General features: G+C 37.7%; 1 protein-coding gene and 1 pseudogene across 1 annotated transcript in view; both read left to right on the forward strand.

Moving 5' to 3' along the window:
• Positions 1-19,701, forward strand: part of JMY (junction mediating and regulatory protein, p53 cofactor) — a 68,062-nt gene that overhangs the window by 12,357 nt on the left and 36,004 nt on the right. Inside the window, exon 2 of the mRNA XM_065940124.1 lies at positions 13,005-13,178. Coding sequence (XP_065796196.1) covers positions 13,005-13,178 — 174 coding nt within the window. The remainder of the gene's footprint in view (positions 1-13,004; positions 13,179-19,701) is intronic.
• LOC136172825 (U4 spliceosomal RNA) lies at positions 13,363-13,444 on the forward strand (annotated as a pseudogene).

Raw genomic sequence — 19,701 nt, forward strand, 5'->3', positions numbered from 1 at the left:
ATAAGGTAAGACCTGAAATCTACCTCCTTTCTCTTGCTGTTTATTACCATTTCAAACAAGTAGTGCATAACTTTGAATAGTTAATATTGAACTCCCTTGTCTCTCATAACTATACTAATTTTTCTGGCTACGCAGGGGAGGAGGGCAATTAAGTATGTTAACTCTCTTGATTTATTTTTAGTTGGAAATTCCCCCCCTTCTCTTTTATTAAGTGTTGTGAATTTGGGTATTGGAGTTGCTAACTGAAAATGAAAGGCAGTGACGAGGGTCCGGGAGTTTGGGAGTGACATGTACACACCGCTGTATTTAAGATAGTAACAAACCGGGATCTGCTGTTACAGCGCAGGGGTCTCTACTCAGCACTCTGCAATAACCTAATAGATACGTGTTTTATATCACTGAACCCCTTTGCTGTCCACCTGAAACTGATGCAGTATAGTTAGTTAATTGTACTCTGGATAAAATAAAAATGTTAAAAAGAAATGGAGGATTAAGAGAGAAGGGAACAAGAATTACTTTAGCAATATCTAAACTTGAAAAACATGCATCATTTTAATAAAAGGAAATTATGTGCTGGCTCACAGTGAAGCTTGTCAGAGTGCTTGATTTTGTAAGGTGTTAATAAAAGATCTCTTGACTCCCTGGAGGGCCTTGGAGTTAGTTCTTAAGCAGGTTTTACTTTATGTGTTGAGTCTTATGATACCTAAGATTGGGAGGGAAGTACTTATTTATTTATTTTTATTGATGTATAATTGATTTTCAATATTAGTTTTAGGTATATAGCATAGGGATTCAAAATTTTTATGTATTATATTCCGTTTAATGTTACTATAAAATATTGCCTATATTCCCTCCTTGCTGTACAGTATATTTATCCTTGTAGCTTATTTATTTTATAGACAATAAATTTGTACTTTTTAATCCCCTTGATTCTTTCTTGCCTATCCCCTTTTCCTTTACTCATTGGTAACCACTAGTTTGTTCTCTGTATAAGTGAGTCTGTTTCTTTTTTGTTATTATGTTCATTTATTTTTTAGACTCCATATATAGGTGAAATCATATAGTGTTTGTCTTTCTTTGAGTTAAGCATATTATCCTCCAAGTCCATCCATTTTGTTGCTATTAGCAAAGTTTCATTTTTTAAAAGTGACTGAGTAGTGTTCCATTGTATATGTATTTCATCATGTTTTCAGTCTTCCTAGACCCAAAAGATTGGTATCATTCAGGTAAGGGAAAGGTAATAGACTGGTTATGCATAGGGGCAAATAGGGCAGTGGTTAAGGGCTTGAATCAGGCTGCAAAGATTCACACTTTACCTCAACCTTTCACCAGCTCCCTAACTTTAGGCAGTTACTGAGCCTGTGCCTCTGGTTCTTATTTCTGCAAGTGGCCATAATAGTTATACCTGCATCACTGATTTGTAAATGCATACTGATTCAGAAATGTTAAATATGAGTTTTAGAACTTTAGAACTATGGAATCATTGATGCATTAGTTTCTGCTTTCTCATGTTGCTCCTATACCTACTTTAGTTTAGTCTCACAGTTTCATCCCTGGACTTATTTTAGCTCTCCTTCAATGTCTTCCTTGCAAAGTAGCCTTTGTAATACTTGCTCTCAAGCATTACTTTGCCCATCTCATACCGAACTCTTATCTGTGATATACACACATCAAGCCGATCTCTTCTGTTGCTTACCACTGTCCTGTAACAGAGCCCCAGTCCTGGCCTTCAGTATCATCCGTTTTCTGGTTAACCCGCCAGTTAATCTCTTTCTTTTCTCTACATGAACCTTTCATTATTCTAGTCAACCTCCTTTGCACATTATTCACTGAACTCACCATACACCATGTACTGTATAATAGGAAGGACATCTTCCTTCCCTGCCCATGTTGTCCCTTTTTTTTGGTTTAAGTTCCTTCTTTCCAGGGCCAGGTCAGGTACCCCTCCTGAAGAAAGTCATCTCTGACCACTTTCAGAGACCAGGACTTTCTGTCAGAAATTCAGAGATCAGAGACGCATTATATTACATATGGTTCACATTATTCATGACTGCTTTTCTGGTTTTTCTCTTTATGGATTCCCTCTTACCCTTTAAAATGCATTGTAAGGCCCAGGAGACAAAGGTGGGTTTGCTGTTATTCTTTTCTAATGCCTCAATTCCCCAGTGTTTCGGTACTCAGTGGATGGTTTTTGATATGTTACGAAGTTGGTTTCTGTATATGACATGTATACATGTACCTGACACTTTAATTAAAGGTACTTCCTCCCCAGAAGTAAAATGAAATTAAATTTGCCACTCATCTATGAAATAATCTGAAAACTACTATTTTCAAAATAGTAGCCCTTACACTTTCCAGAATTAGATTTTAGCATTAACAGTTCCTAATAAATAATCAGTGATTACTATAGTAATAAAAAATGATTCAACACTTGTAAAAAACAAGAACAGAGTTGAGCAATGTGCTTTGTGTGAAAATGTATGGTGTTGGTCCTTCCTTGTCATTAGGAAAACCAATCCCCTAGACCTAAGGGAAATTCCTAGGACCACAGATCCAGTTTGATTGCTGGGATAGGCCTCCCTCTCCCATCTTAGCACCTCATTGCTAGTTTTGCATCACCCTTTTCCACAAGCAGATAATTACTTGCATGTCTTAATAATAATTTAAAAGATGGTATTATTTGTAGATTTTATGTTGCTTCTTAAACATTTTAATTTAGAAAATGAGGCACTCTATTGGGTTTGACACATTAAAGGAGGAAGAAAGTTCTGAGACTCTGGGCAGGAGAGAGTTTAGGTTCTAAATTTTATACCCAGGACTTCACAAATTATCTGAGGATCTTCAAGGATAGTGGCAGTCCTATCCCTTGGAGGAGGGAACAGCTACCCACTCCAGTATTCTGGTCTGGAGAATTCCATGGACAGAGGAACCTGGCAGGCTACAGTCTGTGGGGTTGCACAGAGCCGGACATGACTGAGCGACTTTCACTGTAATCCTGAAGTCAGAGCAGGTTCTATAACTGGTTGGCCCCCTGCGGGATGGGGACTCCATTAAGCACAGGAGGTGCTTTCTTCCTTTCCCCTATATTTGTAACTTTTCACAGGGTTCAAAAGCCAAAGTTGAATAGAACTAAAGAAGGGAGTAAATGGCACAAGTTTTATTTTGTACTTTCTCTGTTACAATGGTTATAGGGAGTCTTGAAAGAAATTTTTTAAAAGCTGTTGTCACTGACTCCTTTAAGAACCTGGTGAAAGTGCTGGGGTCCTTGCCCTGGATAAACTTTGCAGTAAGCTGAGCTGTGTTTCAAATATCAGAGTAGGTTAGGAGTTTAGTTGTTATCAGAATTAGACTGGGGGAAACAAAAAAGGTGTCTGTTAGGGAAGCTGGAAGGAAGGGAAAAGAAATGTTCTACTTATTAGGCTAATGTGTGTAATTAATGCTGTATATAATTCTGCTTCATTTCTTTTAAGTGACTCAGTAGAGCAAAATGATTTTCTAAATAAATTGCATGAGCGATACGTCAGATTTTGAAACAAGGAATTCAGTTTTTTTACTTTCTAAGCCCTGTTCCTGTCTGCCCTCCTTTCCACTGCATCCTGTAATGAGTATCTCTGTTTTGTATTGAGTGCACTTAAGCCCTTCCAAAATCACCCTTTGTAGGCGTGTTGTATTCTCATAGGTCCATCTGTATTCTGATTCAGTTTGTATCCCTCAGTGAATCTTCTCAAGTTTAGCAAACAGCATTCTCTCCATTTTAAATTCAGGCCTTCTCTATACATCTGTCTCAGATATTCTTAATCCTAAGTAAGCTAACTCTCTTTCCAATTTCTTTCTACTCTTTTTTGGTGCATATTATTTATAGCACCTTTTACATTTCACAGTTAATAACCTGCAAATATCCACAGTTCAGTGTATTTAGTCCCTGGATTTAGTCAGTTTTGGTTAGCAAAATAGAAAATTAAATGTGTTATTGTAACAGGTTGTGATTATCTTTTACAGTTTGAGTCTTTTATCATGGATTATAGGAAATGGTTTAGACTAAACAGTCTAATGCTTAGTAAATTGCATCTTTTGACATTTGAAAATTCATTTCCTTTAAGATCATTTTCAGATAACTTAGATTAAAATAGATTGCTGATTGAAGCTATAATTGGTTTTTAGGTAATCTAATGTTGGAAAAACGTGAAACTTTATAGCTAAGAAGACAAATTAATAAATGAGCAGTGTTAGGTGAGATGCCTGGGCTTCTCTGCAGGAGTATTGAGTTTAGTTGGTGCATAATAGCTTTGTAAAGTTCTGCTCTGTTTGTTGATCAAAGGCATTTGGGAAATATATAACTGTTAATATTTGAGTAGAATAACTGATTTTCTTGTGGTTGCACACCTGTGTAGAGTCCAATTGTGATTTAATTAACAATATGGTGACAATGTTTTTGTGTCGGTACTAAATAGTATCTAAACTGTTTGGTGCCTTACATTTACTTTAGTGTCTCTGTAAGAAGAGCTCAAAGAAGCCTAGTATCTGAGGATTGTCTTACTGTTGAATCCTCTCATTCGATTGCTTGTAAATGGCTTGGAGAACTTTATTATTGAAACATCTTTTTTAACAGTTCTGCTATTGCTAGGACTTGGTAGAAAATCAACGTAAGTGTTCCCATTTTCAAGTGGAATAATAGATAAGGGGTTTCTTTCAATGTACATTTTCTTGCAAGGAGAGAATTATTGCCTTTATTATAACAATAAAAAATTGTTTAGGGAATTCTCTGGTAGTCCAGTAGTTAGGACTTTGCTTTCTTTGCTGAGGGCCCGGGTTCAATCCCTGGTCAGGGAACTAAGATACCACAAGCCGTGAGGTGAGGCCAAAAAAAAGATAGTTTATAATTCATTGTAAAGATAACCACTGCTTTGTTACTATTACACATTCATGTGACAACACTGCCCTCCCATTTTATTGTCCTGTCCTTCCTTAATCTGGTTATTTTATTTCAGATATGTTGCAGCCTTGGTGTTAAGCCTAGGAGCATCTTTGCCACTAATTAGAACTGATTTCTGGGACTTGAGAAGAGTGTTGTGATTAGAAATTGATTTTTCATACCGCTGCTATTACTTTCATAATCTTCCTTTTCAGCTGTAGCTTAAAATAGATGGTTTAACACATGACTTAGGTACTTTTGTAGGTGAGCAAAGGAAGAGAAGCATGTATCATTTTCATATTTCTCATACTTTAGCAAAAGTTGTATGTGTAGTTTTGGATATTGTGGCAAAGGGTATAATTTAATTTTCCTCTTTTCATGTGTAAGCCAAGATACTTTCGGGGTGGAAAAAAAATACGCTATAAGACTTCCTTTTTTTAAAAAAGTATATTTACTCCATAGATCATGATTGAATGCTGGAGTATAAACCCAACTCCTTCTCCCGTCTTCTCATCTCCTCAGAGGCAGCCACCCATAAGATTTCTTGCGTGTCTTACAGATTCAGTTACATGCATAAAGACATAGACAGTATGTATGGATATGTCCTATTTTCCACCTTTAAACAACTCAGGTGGTAGCATGTTATTAACATCTTAGTTTTCTTTTTCCTGTAACAAACAATATTTCTTCTAATGGCTAAATAATGCTCCATTGAATGGATTTGGTTTGACATATAGGTTTTTTCCTGGTCTTTCTCTGTTGAAATAGCATACCTTTTCCTACATGTGCATATTTATCTATAGGATAAAATTCTGTAAGAGAAATTGCTGGGTCAAAGAGAAATATGCGTTTTGCTTAAATTGCTTTCTGTAGAGGATGTATCAATTCAGATTGTTTGAAACAAAAGAAGACGTTTGCTATTTGTTTTTGTTAGGTTGGTGCAAAAGTGATTGTGGTTTGGAACCCTGAATCGTAGATCATTGTAACTTGGCGCAAGCTCGTCTGTATTCACCAGAATAGGAGCCATTACAGTGAGCACGCTTTTGCCAATGAGAGATAAGTCTGTTTATTCCTGTAGCCTAAAAATCCGTGGTTTGGAATTCTGTGAACTCTTGGAAAGCGTTTTCTGCATCCTGCTGGTTGTGGAAGCATTTTCCCTGCAAAAAGTTGTCGAGATGCTTGAAGAAGTGGTAGTCGGTTGGTGAGAGGTCAGGTGAATATGGCAGATGAGGTAAAATGTTGTAGCCCAATTTGTTCAACTTTTGAAGTGTTGGTTGTGCGACGTGTGGTTGGGCATTGTTGCAGAGAAGAATTGGGCCCTATCTGTTGACCAATGCTTGGTTTAGGCAAGGTGGTTTTGGGTGCATCTCATTGATTTGTTGAGCATACTTCTCAGATGTAACGGTTTCACCAGGATTCAGAAAGCTGTAGTGGATCAGACAGGCAGCAGACCACTTGTGACCACGGGTATGTGTTTGGCTTTAGAAAGTGCTTTGGTGCTTCTTGTCAGTCCCACCACTGAGCTGGTCATCACACTTGTCGTATACAGTCCACTTTTCGTCTCATGTCACAATCCAATTGAGAAATGATTCATTGTTGTTGCATAGAATAACAGAAGACTGTTTTACATATAGTAATGTATAGATTTCAGTGCTATTCTCTCAGGTCATCCCACCCTCTCTTCCCACTGAGTCCAGAAGTCTGTTCATTATGTCTGTGTCTCCTTTGCTACTCTGCATGTAGCATTGTCAGTACCATCTTTCCAGTTTCCATATATATGCATTAATATGTGATATTTGTCTTTCTTTTTCTGGCCTATTTCACTCTGTGTAATAGGCTCTAGTTTCATCCACCTCATCAGAACTGACTTAAATGCGTTCCTTTTTATGGCTGAGTAATATTCCACTGTGTATATATACCACAGCTTCTTTATCCATTCATCTGCCAATGAACATCTAGGTTGCTTCCATGTCTAAGCTATCATAAATAGTGCTGTAGTGAACATTGGGATACATGTGTCTTTTTTTCCCAATTATGATGCAGGGCACCCAGAGCTGGTGCTCTGTGACAGTATGGAGGGATGGAGTGGGGAGGGAGGTGAGAGAGGGGTACATAATGGAAGGGACAAATGTATGCTTATGGCCAGTTCGTATTGATGTATGGCAGAAACCATCATAATATTGTAATGTAATTATCTTCCAATTAACATTTTAAAAAAAGAATAAGAGAAGACGACACTTCAAACATTTTTTTTTTTTTTTGTAGTCAGCTCATGAGGCACTCACTGAGCTTTTTCACCTTTCCAATTTGCTTCAAATGCCAAATGACTGTACTAAGGTTGACCTTGAGTTCTTGGGCAGCTTCCTGTGTAGTTGTAAGAGGATCAGCTTCGATGATGTTCTCAGTGGATTGTTGTCAATTTCTAGTGGCTGGCCATTTCACTCCTCATCTTCAAGGCTCTTGTCTCTTTTGCAAAACTTCTTGAACCACCACTGCACTGTACATTCATTAGCAGTTCCTTGACCAAGTGATATTGTTGATGGTGTGAGTTGTCTCTGCTGCTTTATGACCCATTCTGAACTCAGACAAAAAACGCTCCAATTTGTTTTTTGTCTAACATTTCCATAGTCTAAAATGTGTATAAACAGCTAGTAATAATTAATTAGCAAAAAGCATAAAGTGAGAAATGCATATTAAAATGGTATATAATATAACAACATTTATTTAAGAATGTATTCCAGTATCAAATGGCAAAGTTCAACAATGCAAAACTATAATTACTTTTGTACCAACCTAATATATCCTTTTAAACCCAAGACTTATTTTCAAAACTTTTTGATCTTATCCATGAAAAGTTTTATTTTTTTAATTAATTAATTTAATTGGAGGCTAATTACTTTATAGTATTGTAGTGGTTTTGCCATACATTGACATGAATCAGCCATGGGTGTACATGTGTCCCCCATCCTGAACTCCCCTCCCACCTCCCTCCCCAACCCATCCCTCAGGATCATCCCAGTGCACCAGCCCTGAGCACCCTGTCTCCCATGAAAACTTTTAATTTGTGATTTATTTTATACTATGAATCTTCATTTGTTCAAGAGTAATTTCTGTACCTGTTTGTTTTGATCTTGGAAATTGTGTTGCAAATATTTTTCCCTTTGTCATATATTTCTTGATTTAGTTATTTATGTCTGTAGCCAGTTGATTTTGCTGTTTGCATTTAAATTGTTGATCCTGCAAGAATTTATCTTGGCTTCCCTGGTGGCTCAGATGGTAAAGCATCTGCCTGCAATGCGGGAGACCTGGGTTCAATCCCTGGGTCGGGAAGATCCCCTGGACAAGAACATGGCAACCCACTCCAGTACTCTTGCCTGGAGAATCCCTTGGATGGAGGAGCCTGGCAGACTACAGTCCATAGTGTCGCAGAGTCGGACATGACTGAGCTACTTCACTCAGGAATAAGATGGGATCTCTCTTATTTTTCTGGGGAAATGACAGTTATCACATATATTTCTTGAATGATTCTTGCTTATCATGCAGTAAACTTTCATATATCTGAACTCTTTATTCATTGTACTCAATGTTTATGTCAAATATTTATAATACCTGGGTAGGCCATTACCTTTCTCCACATTTACTCTTTATAAGAAAAAAAAATTTTGTTTATTTTTTTTTGCTATTTTGTCCTCTTATTTTCATGTGAACTTTAAAATTGGCCTTTTCCTGTGCCATAGAAGTATCAAGAGGTGTTTTGTTACCATATGAAATTCATAGATTCAGTCTTCTATTTATTTACATAGTCTTTTGGTACCATAACATTTTATTTACATGGCTCTTAATAGATTTAAGTTTATTCCTAGGTATTTTTCTGTTTTATTGCAGATGGAATCCTTGCTGATTGTTTTGTATTTAATATGAAAGGGCTGTTGGCTTCTGCATATAAATTATAACAGCTTATTGAATTCTATTTCTATTGTGATTTTTCAGGTTATTCTAAATTGGATTGTAAATTGCCAGTTCGTAAATTAATAGAATTCTGTCAGAAGAACTGGAATATCTTCATTATGATTTCATCATTTCTTTGTAGTAGTAAAAGGCCAAATTATAATTTTTAAAAAACAAGCAAACATATCAGAATGAAAACAGTCAATTTGATTAATTTGACTATTTTAATGGCAATCACTTTTATTTTTTATTTGTTCAATATTTTTTGTTTATTCTTACTTATTAAATATATTTGTGGGGAGTGGGGGGATTGCTTTTAAACATTCAGTTTCATTGAATGGCCCATGTGTTGGAGATAAGATCTGGCCAGTGCTGGAGAGAATGCCAGACTGACTGTGTCTCTTCAGACCTGTCTTCTAAAGATGAAGATCATTCTGTGGCTGGCTTCAGTAGTAACTGTTTTTTAGAATAGCTAAAAATGCTTTAATATGGAACTGAACCACGAGAAATGGGAATTTTGCCTTAATTTTGGTCTGAGTAGTGCTCATTGAGCTAAAATAAAATAATAGTTAAGCAGTGAGAGTGAGGGAAGAATGATTTTAGATACAAGAAAAAATGTTACATAATTCTTAACAGTTTTCAATTTGAAGATGCGCTACATAATTTGTGTGATTTACTGAGACTTTTGTCTCACATTATAGTTAATGTAGGGGCTTCCCTGGTGGCTCAGACAGTAAAGAATCTGCCTGCAATGCCGGAGTCCTGGTTTCGATTGTTGGGTTGGGAAGATCCTCTGGAGGAGGGCATGGCAACCCCCTCCAGTATTCTTGCCTGAAAAATCCCCATGGACAGTGAAGCCTGGTGGGCTCCAGTCCATGGGGTCGCAGAGTCGGACACGACTGAGCGAAGCACACATAGTCAATGTGGGCATGAAAGGTGTTTACTGAAGCAGTGCTTCTCAAACTTTGCTGTGCAGACTCATCGCTCATTCTGATTCTGTGGGTCTGGAGTGGGCCCTGAGGTTCTTTATTTCTAACCAGTTTTCAGATGCTGCTGGTCCCAGACTATGCTTCAAGTAACCAGGTACTAAATGACCATTACTTTGATATGGTTTTCTAGATGCGCCGAACTGTGTAAACTAAATGTTAAACAGATCCCATTGATCAAATGCATCATTCTCTTTTTTTTTTTCTATTCCATAGATGGTTTCCCTGCTTATTAGAAATGCTGCATTTGCTGACTCAGTGTGGTGTCCCGCTTACTAGTGCATACACTCTACCTCAAGGAGCATGATGACACTCTGCCACCCTCTTCCTCCCATCCAAATTTCAAATCTGTGACACTTCTTTTCATATAATATCTTAAGACTGAGTTGTTCTTCACCTGTCTAGGTGTTGTTCTTCACCTGTCTTCACTTCCCATCTTTCAAGATCCACTTCAAATCCTAGCTTTAGGACATCTGTTTCAGCTGCTTTAGCCCACTCTGAACCATCTTTTCTCTAAACTTTTAAGTGTCTTTTACAATCAGTATTTTACTTCTGTCTCTTGGTTTGTTTCCCTAGTTAGGTTGTAGACCAATTAAAGTGAAGGTGTAGCTTGGGGACATTTTGCCTTCCTTTTATGACCTCTCTTCATGGATATGTAAAAAACAGCTTGGACACTGTCTCTGAATCTGTAAACTTTGCTCTAAAAACCTGTTTCTATTCCTGTGTTCTTTGTATCAGTGACGACCAAAGATCTTAGAGTCAAGGGGAAATCCAGTCTTTTAACAAGTCCAGTTGCTTTTATATTTTAAGCATTTCATGAATCCATGCTTTTCTCTTCCTCCAGTCTAAGCTTAAGAGCAGCTTTCATGGACCAACCTAGGAGACTATGAACTAACCTGTCTGCATCCACTCTGTTGCCCCTTGCAGTCCAGTCCGTTCTCACCACTGTAGTATAACTCCAGTCTATCATGTATGTTAGCGTCTCCAGAATTGTCTTTCATATGTTGCCTTTCTCTGTTTACTCCAATTTATAAACCTTATTTTACGGTATCTAGGGTCAAGTCACTATGTTTTTCTGACCCAGTCTTCCCTTTACACTTTGCCTGAAAGAACGTGAAAGTGAGACTCTTTGCGACCCTGTGGACTATACAGTCCATGGAATTCTCCAGGCCAGAATACTGGAGTTGGTAGCCGTTCTCTTTTCTAGGGGATCTTCCCAACCCACGAATCGAACCCAGGTCTCCTGCATTGCAGGTGGATTCTTTACCAGCTGAGCCATCAGGGAAGCCCCCCTTTGCCTAGTTAGTCCCTTTTTCCCTTCAGAATACAAGTCAAGATTCCTTTACTTGGGAAAGTATTCCTTGATGCTTCCCTGGAACCAGAGAGATTTTTGAAGGAAAAACAAAGCAAATCAACAAACCTTTGATGGCATCTCTTTGCTTTCAGCATAAAGCAAGATCGGGTCAGGCTTTCTGTGTACATCTGTTAATCGTTTGTGTGTTATCAGCTGTTAAAATCACTGATGTTTGAATTAATTCTTTTTGTTCTAGTAGGCCTCTATTAAAAACAAACAGCAAACAAAACCAGCCTACCAAAAGCTACTTGTTAACAAAGCAGAAAGACATTGATTGGTCCGATCATTTTAAAACACTAGGACTTAATAGGGGTGAAAATCAGTGTTAATTGGATATTATGGATTTATTTTTAATGATTTTTTGTTTTATTTTAAAAAAAGCATGCATACAGTGAAGTATAAAACTATGTCTTTAAATAGGTTTGTTATCATTTAAAAGTTAATACACTTTGTTTTATCACACTCAGGTTTACAGAAAAGTATTGTGTTTTTACATTATATCTAATAAGTCATCAAACCTAAGGTTACTTAGATTTTGTCCTGTGTTATTTTCTAAGAGTTTTATAACTTTGTATCTTACATTTAGATCTGTGGTCCATTTTAAATGAATTTTTGTGAAAAGTTTAAGGTCTGTAGATTTCTTTTTCTTTCTGTCATACATGGATATCCATTTGTTTCAATACCATTTGTTGGAAAGACTGATCTCTTCTTTGAATTGTCTTTGCTCTTTTGTCAAAAGACTGCTTGACTATTTGTGTATTGGTTTGCTTTTAGAGTCTTCCATTAATCTATTCTTTTACCAGTGTTATACTGTCTTGATTACTGTATCTTTTTGGGGGGGCCACTTTTTTTTAATTGAAGGATAATTGCTTTACAGAATTTTGTGGTTTTCTGTCAGACATCAACAAGAATCAGCCATAGGTACACCCATGTCCTCTCCCTCCTGAACTTCCCTCCCCATTCCACTCTTCTAGATTGTCACAGAGTCGCTGTTTTAAGTTCCCTGAGTCCAGAACAAATTCCCATTGGCTAGCTATTTTACATATGGTAATTAAATTTCCATGTTATTCTCCATACATCTCACCCTTGCCCCCCTTCCCTGCCCCGTGTCCATAGCTCTGTTCTCCACCTCTGTTTCTCCATTGCTGCCCTGAAAATAAATTCATCAGTACCGTTTTTCTAGATTCCATATATATGTGTCAGTATACCTTATTTATATTTCTCATTCTGACACTCTGTATAATAGGCTCTAGGTTTAGTAACTAGTGAAGCTGAATGGAGCGTGTCAGTCTCCTAACTTTATCGGTATTGTTTTATAGGTATTTTCTTGGAGACCTCTAGGCTTTCCCTTTCTGTTGTTTTCCTCTATTTCTTTGCATGGTGACCAAAGCCATCTCCAAGGAAAAGAAATGCAACAAGGCAAAATGGTTGTCTGAGGAGGCCTTGGATAAATGATGGGGGAAAAAAATTTATGTAAATATGGAGAAAGCTACTAGATACTGGAAAAACTTTTTTTAAGAGTTAAGGGTAGGCAGATAGTATGGAATTCCAGAATACCAGAATATGCAGAGAACCGGAATAACCGAATAACCTAGAGACATAGTTAGAAAACGATGTGTCAGGCAGTGATCTTGTAGTAAAACACATGAGGCATGGAGATGAGTAATGCAAACGATCAGTGCGTCTCATCCTCTCTTAATTCCGCATTTCAGAGTCCCAAAGTCCTGAGATGATAGCGAGTTTGCAAACGTTTACAGGCTATTCCAGTTGGATTTCTTTGCAGTGAAACTTTCTTGTTCCACAGCTCCTGGATAAGCACAAGAATACGGAGAGCATGGTGGAGCTTCTGGACTTGTATCAGATGGAGGACGAAGCCTACAGCAGCCTTGCGGAAGCCACAACTGAACTCTATCAGTATTTACTGCAGCCATTCCGAGACATGCGAGAACTTGCTATGCTACGAAGACAGCAGATCAAGGTATTTTTTTTTAAACCTAAAATGCAGCCTACCTATTTCGTAGTTCTCAGACTGGCTGGCTATGCATTTTAATTATTAGAGGAGCTTTTATAAATGTAGATATCTGGTCCATTGTTCCCAAAGATGCTAGTTTAGTAGTTTTGTGTTACACAGAGCCTGAATACCTCATTTTAAAAGCATCTGAAGCTTTGCGCAGTGGCAGTATCGTAGCCAGTGAGGTTTATCCGAGGCGCGATTATTGCTAATTGAAAAAGAAAAAAATAATAAATAAAAAAATAAAAGCATCTGAAAAGGTGACTCTGCTGAATAGGCAGGGTTGAGAGGACCTTGTCTAGTCTAGTCCTAGATTTCTTTAGCAGGAGTTTTGGGAACATATGTTTTGGGAGGACCTCTTTAAAAGTTATAAGGCTTTAATGGTAGAGCTTTAAACTTCATGACATTTGATTTTTGTGTGTAAAGTAATACTACATTTTTTGAGGTGAGTGTTACGGGTTTGGTTTTATAGCTGACCTAAAATCAGTGTTGCTGTTTAATTGACATGAAAATATTGCTGAACTAGGATATTAAAATTTTTTTTTGCATAATGGGTTAATTTTGAGCATTATTTAATAAATTTATATGTGAGAAATTACCAGTTATTCTGAGAACCTTATGCTTGGGGGCAAGAATGAGTGTATATTTGAAAAAATACAACGTAAAGCATGTCTGTGTGTCTTTTTTCCTTTAATGAATCAACATGGAGCCATACAGACCATCACATAATTGGTATGTTCTTATTAATAATTTTGAAAAATATGGGCATTTTGAAAAAGAAAATGGCAGTTTTGCCATAAAACTTGGCATTTTGACTAAAGTGATAAATAGTAACTAAGAATTTTTAGGCACTACAGTATCCTTCAATTTTTAAAAATGAACTGTAGAATTTTTGCCCATTGAAAACTTGACTGGAAGGCCAGGGATAAACTAGAAGACATGGAGGCCCCATCTTCTTCTAAACTAGGTTGCAGTGTAGAGCAGACATAATCTATACAGCTTAACATTGACTATCAGAGTCTGTGTGAATTTTTGCTTTCATATTAATTATTATTATACATGATTTGTATAGGAGAAGGCAATGGCAACCCACTCCAGTACTCTTGCCTAGAAAATCCCATGGACAGAGGGGCCTGGTGGGCTGCAGTCCATGGGGTCGCTAAGAGTCGGACACGACTGAGCAACTTCACTTTCACTTTTCACTTTCATGCATTGGAGAAGGAAATGGCAACCCACTCCAGTGTTCTTGCCTGAAGAATCCCAGGGACAGGGGAGCCTGGTGGGCTGCCGTCTATGGGGTCGCACAGAGTCAGACACCACTGAAGCAACTTAGCAGCAGCAGCAGCAGCGGTATGATTTATGCTGAGTATTAATATTAGCAAATTGAACCGCCATGTCAGACTGTACTGTCCACTAGCATCACTTACTACTTCATTTTTTTCTCCTGGGAAGAAGAATATAGGTGAGGAGGAACTGGCAATTTTTTAAACTGGTAATATTTTCAGAGGTAAAAATGGTGTTTTACTGCGTTGGTCCTCTGATGCCTCTCAACTATAATGATGAGCTAGAAAGAGAACAGGAACAAATTTGTGCCAAAAATTCAACTACTTAGATGAAATGGACACATTTCTTACAGAAATGCAAATGGTCAAAATAGGTTCAAAGGAAAATAGAAAAAATTTAGTAGCTTGATATTAACAAAGTTGAATTCATAATTTAAAACCTTGAGATAAGCATTATCCAAATCAAATGACATTACAGAGAAAAAGAAAACTACAGATAAATATCACTTATGAATGTAGATATAATAATCTTTAATGTAGTATTGAAAAATAGGATTCAGTAGTATACCATAACCAGGATTTATCTCAGAAAGACAAGATTGGTTTAACATTACAAAAAGTAACCAATGTAACTCACAATATTATCAATAAAGAAAAAAAATCAGTGTCTGTGGGTGCATAAATACATTTGATAAAGCTCATTGCCCATCCATGGTAAAATTTCAGCAAAGTAGGCAGAGAAGGGAACTTCCTTGACCTGACAAAAGTGAAAGTGTTAATCACTCAGTCCTGTCCGACTCTTTGCGACCCCATGGACTGTAGCCCGCCAGGCTCCTCTGTCCATGGAATTCTCCAGGCAAGAATACTGGAGTGGGTAGCCATTCCCTTCTCCAGGGGATGGATCTTCCTGACCTGGGGATCAAGTTTGGGTCTCTTGCATTGCAGGCAGATTCTTTACTGTCTGAGCTACCAGGGAAGCCCATCCTTGACCCGATAAAAAGGATATTATGTAGAGCTCATTTAACATCATACATGATGATGAATGATTGAATTCTTCCCCCACTAAGATTGGTAACAAGACAAAATTGTCTGCTCTCTCAATTTTTCTTCACTGTCTCTCTGGCATTGGGGAAAAAAGTAAAGCTTTTTGTAAGTCATAGATTATGTGATCACATGTGAAAAATAAGAATCTAAAAAAGCTACTGGAAGTAATCTGTAAGTTTAGTTACAAGGTCAATATTTAAAAATTCAGTTGTATTTTCTGTCTTCTAGAAATGAAACTGAAATAGAAATTTTTTAAAATGCTTGAAATGTTTAAAGATAAATTTTATAAAATCTATTAAAAAACTGTATACTGAAAAATTATAAAATTTTGCTGAGAGAACTTAAAGCATACCTAAATAAATGGGAGATAGACCATGGTAATAGATTAGAAGAAAATCTATTAACAGTAGTCAGTAATGTTCACATGTCAGCTCTCAATGGATCTGTAGATGCAAATTAAAATTCCAGTAGGGTGGTTATGTATTCAATTAGTTTTTCACAAAGGTACCAAAGCAATTCAGTAGGGGGAAAGAATAGTCTTTATCAACAAATGTTGCGAGAAGTGGATATCTATATAGAAAAAATGAACCCTAGTCTTCCTTATGTTACACCATATACAAAAATTAATTTGAATATATCTTAGACCAAAACATAAAGCTTAGAGTATAAAACTTTTATACGCAAACTGCGAAAGGTTTTACAGTCTTTGGGAAGGAAAGGCAAATATTTTTTTAGATAACAATGCAGAAAACTTGAGCCAAAAACTAATAAAAAGAATGATAAATTGGACTTCACTAAAACTAAATATTTTACTATTTGAAAGATTAAGAAAATGAGAAGTCTTGCCATACACTAAGACAAAATAATTTGTAATATCAATATATCTGAGAAAGGAACTGTGCAACTCAGTAAGATAAAACCCCCAAATTTTCAATATGAGCTAAATATTTAAAAGGACACAAAGAAATGACCAATAATCACATACAAAGATGCCCAACACACTCACCTAGGAAATACAGATTGATACCAGAGTACGATACTGTACATACTCACCTAGGAAATAGAGATCGATACCAGAGTGTGACACTGTTACACACTCACCTAGGAAATAGAGATCGATACCAGAGTGTGACACTGTACACACTCACCTAGGAAATAGAGATCGATACCAGAGTGTGACACTGTACACACTCACCTAGGAAATAGAGATCGATACCAGAGTGTGACACTGTACACACTCACCTAGGAAATAGAGATCGATACCAGAGTGTGACACTGTACACACTCACGTAGGAAATAGAGATCGATACCAGAGTGCGACAGTGTTACACACTCACCTAGGAAATAGAGATCGATACCAGAGTGCGACAGTGTTACACACTAATTATTCAAGTGAGTGTAATGAAATATTTGGCCCTCCCAAATGGTAATGAGGATGTAGAGTAACTGGAATATTCATACGTTGCTAATAGGATTTTAAAGTGGTACAGCCACTTGGGAAAACAGCTTGACAATTTCTTCAAAAATTAAACGCATACAGTTGATCTTTGAACAGCCCTTGGGTGTGTTTACTGTGCCTGCCATTTATACCAGAATTCTCAGATGTTTAATGGCAAAATAGCTTTCCAGATCCATGGTTCCCCATCTGTGGATTCAACAACAGCAGATCTTACAGCACTGTAATGTTTGTCGGGGAAAAAGTCTGCATAGAAGTGGACTCAGGCAGTTCAAACCTGTGTTGTTCAAGAGTCAGCTGTACATATCTTACAACTCGGCTGTTTGTCTCCTAGTTACCTATGCAAGAGAAATGAAAACATCTGTTCACAAAAGAAAAAACTTGCCAGTGTTTGTGCCGACTGGATTCCCAATAGCCCCAAACTGGAACAGCTCAAATAACCATCAATAGGTGAATGAGCAAATAAAATGTGGTATATCCATATGATAGAATAATATTCGACAATACAAAAGGTGGTCTTCTCTGGAGGCCCGGTGGTAAAGAATCCAGCAGGAGACGCAGGTTAAATCCCTGGCTCGGGAAGGTCACCTGGAGAAGAAAATGGCAACCCTGTCCAGTATTCTTACCTAGAACATTCCATGGACAGAGGAGCCTGGCGGGTTACAGTTCATGGGTTCACAGAGTCAGACGTGACTTAACAGCTAAACAACACAAGACACAGCGGCATAGACACACCTCAGAGTTGTGCTGAGTTGAAGAAGCCAGATACAAGAGAGTATATGCTGTGTGAAGGGATGGATGGCACAGTGGTATTGGCATATATTGGAGGTGACAAATGTTTTGTATCATGATTGTAGTGGCTGTTTCTTGGGTTTATAGCAATCAAAACCCATCAAATCACATACTTTAGATGGATTGATTAACTTGATTTTATGTAAATTAATTACATCCTGATTAAACAGCTTACAGAAAGTTGTGCTGAGTGAAAGATGCCAGACACAGAGTATAAACTACGCCTCCATTTACATGGAATTCTAGAAAATTGTTCTGAAGAGTTGTTGCCTGTGGTGGGGCCAGGGAGATTCTCTGAGAGGAAGCAGATGTAACAGAATCCTTTGGAGAGATTGATGTGCTTTAAATCTTGATTATGGTGGCTGTTATCGTGGATATAAAACTTTGTCAAAATTTATGTTTAAAACATGGGTACATTTTGTTGTATATAAATTATAACTCAGGTGATTTTTAAAAAGAGGAATGGGCAAAATGTACAAGTTTATGTAGAGACACAAGCTGAGGCGATCAGCATAGCCTGAAGACATATGGTAAAAGAGGGATTAGTGAGCTTCACTATTGAAGAATAAGAATTCAGTAGGAAGTGAGTACATATGTTTGTGTTAGAGATTGGAATTGAGAATATTCCATATATATAAAAATAGGAATGGTATAATAAACAGGCATAGTACTTGGGTTTTTAGACAGAGTAAATTATTCAAACCTTATTGAGTCACCAACCCAGCACCATCTGTGGAGGCCAATAAGTGGCATGGCTGGGACTGAAACACATTTGACTGCAAAGCCTCTTCTATTAGTTTTTCCACAGGGTGTGAATTGTTTCGTATGCCTCAGGTCTAAGGATTTGTAGGAGAGAAGGTACGGTCAGGACCTAGAAAGCTGTATCATCCTGTGGAATTTGACCTTTATTCTTTAGCCTCATCCCTTTCAGAAGCTCCCAGACTTTAATGTACTGGTTCATTAACATGTGAAAAATGTGACCCCCCCCAGACAGGGAGCATCAGTATCACTTCAAACCTTGTTAGAAACACAAATTCTTAGGCCTTACCTCAGATACCCTTAACCGAAACTCTAGGGAAGAGCTCAGCCATCTTTGTTGTAGTCTTCCCGGTAAGTATGACATGCTGTAAAGTTGAGAACCACACGTCTAATAGAATCTGAAATAGCTGAGGTATGGAGCACACTAAATTGTAAGATACATTCACTTTGAGCCTCAGTTTTCTCATCCATGAAACAGAAATTAAACTAGATGATTCTTGGGGAATTCCCTGGTGGTCCAGTGACTAGGACTGTTCACTGCTGGGGGCCGGGGTTTGATCCCTAGTTGAGGAGCTAAGAGCACATAAGCCATACAGCACGCCCCCCACCCCCAAAGAGAGGGAAGCTTAAATAAATAAGTAAAAGTAAATAAACTAGATGATCCTCTCTAGATTTTTAAACCCAATGTCTTAATGAGTCACAGTGAGTTCACCTACTGATAGTCTTCCTGGATTAACCATAAGCATTTCAAACACATTGTCCAACTTATTTTTAATAACTTGCTGAAAGTACATAAGTTAAAAACTAGAAGGCACCCTCAGCTTTTTCCTCCCCTTTGCAGCCAGTCGTATCATTTTGCAATTTGACTATTTTCTGGTTGTAATTTGAATATACTCTTCTTCCTCCACCCTTCCCCTCCCCTGGGGAAATCCGTAGGTGTCTTTGTGTGAAATAGGAAAAGACGCCCATCTGCACACTGCTCCAGCAGACAGGCGGGCGTGCGCAGCAGTACAGATGGCTTGGCCGCCTCCTGGTTTGTGCAGCGGGCAGTTTTTACGTCACTGGACCACTGTATTCTCTGCTGTGTACACTGTGAAATAGATGGTGCTTGTTGTTTTTGTTGTTGGGTTGGTGAGTTGTGTCCAACTCTGTGTGA

The sequence above is a fragment of the Muntiacus reevesi genome, chromosome 7 (genome assembly GCF_963930625.1).
Source record: "Muntiacus reevesi chromosome 7, mMunRee1.1, whole genome shotgun sequence".
In the NCBI taxonomy this organism is placed as follows: Eukaryota; Metazoa; Chordata; class Mammalia; order Artiodactyla; family Cervidae; genus Muntiacus; species Muntiacus reevesi.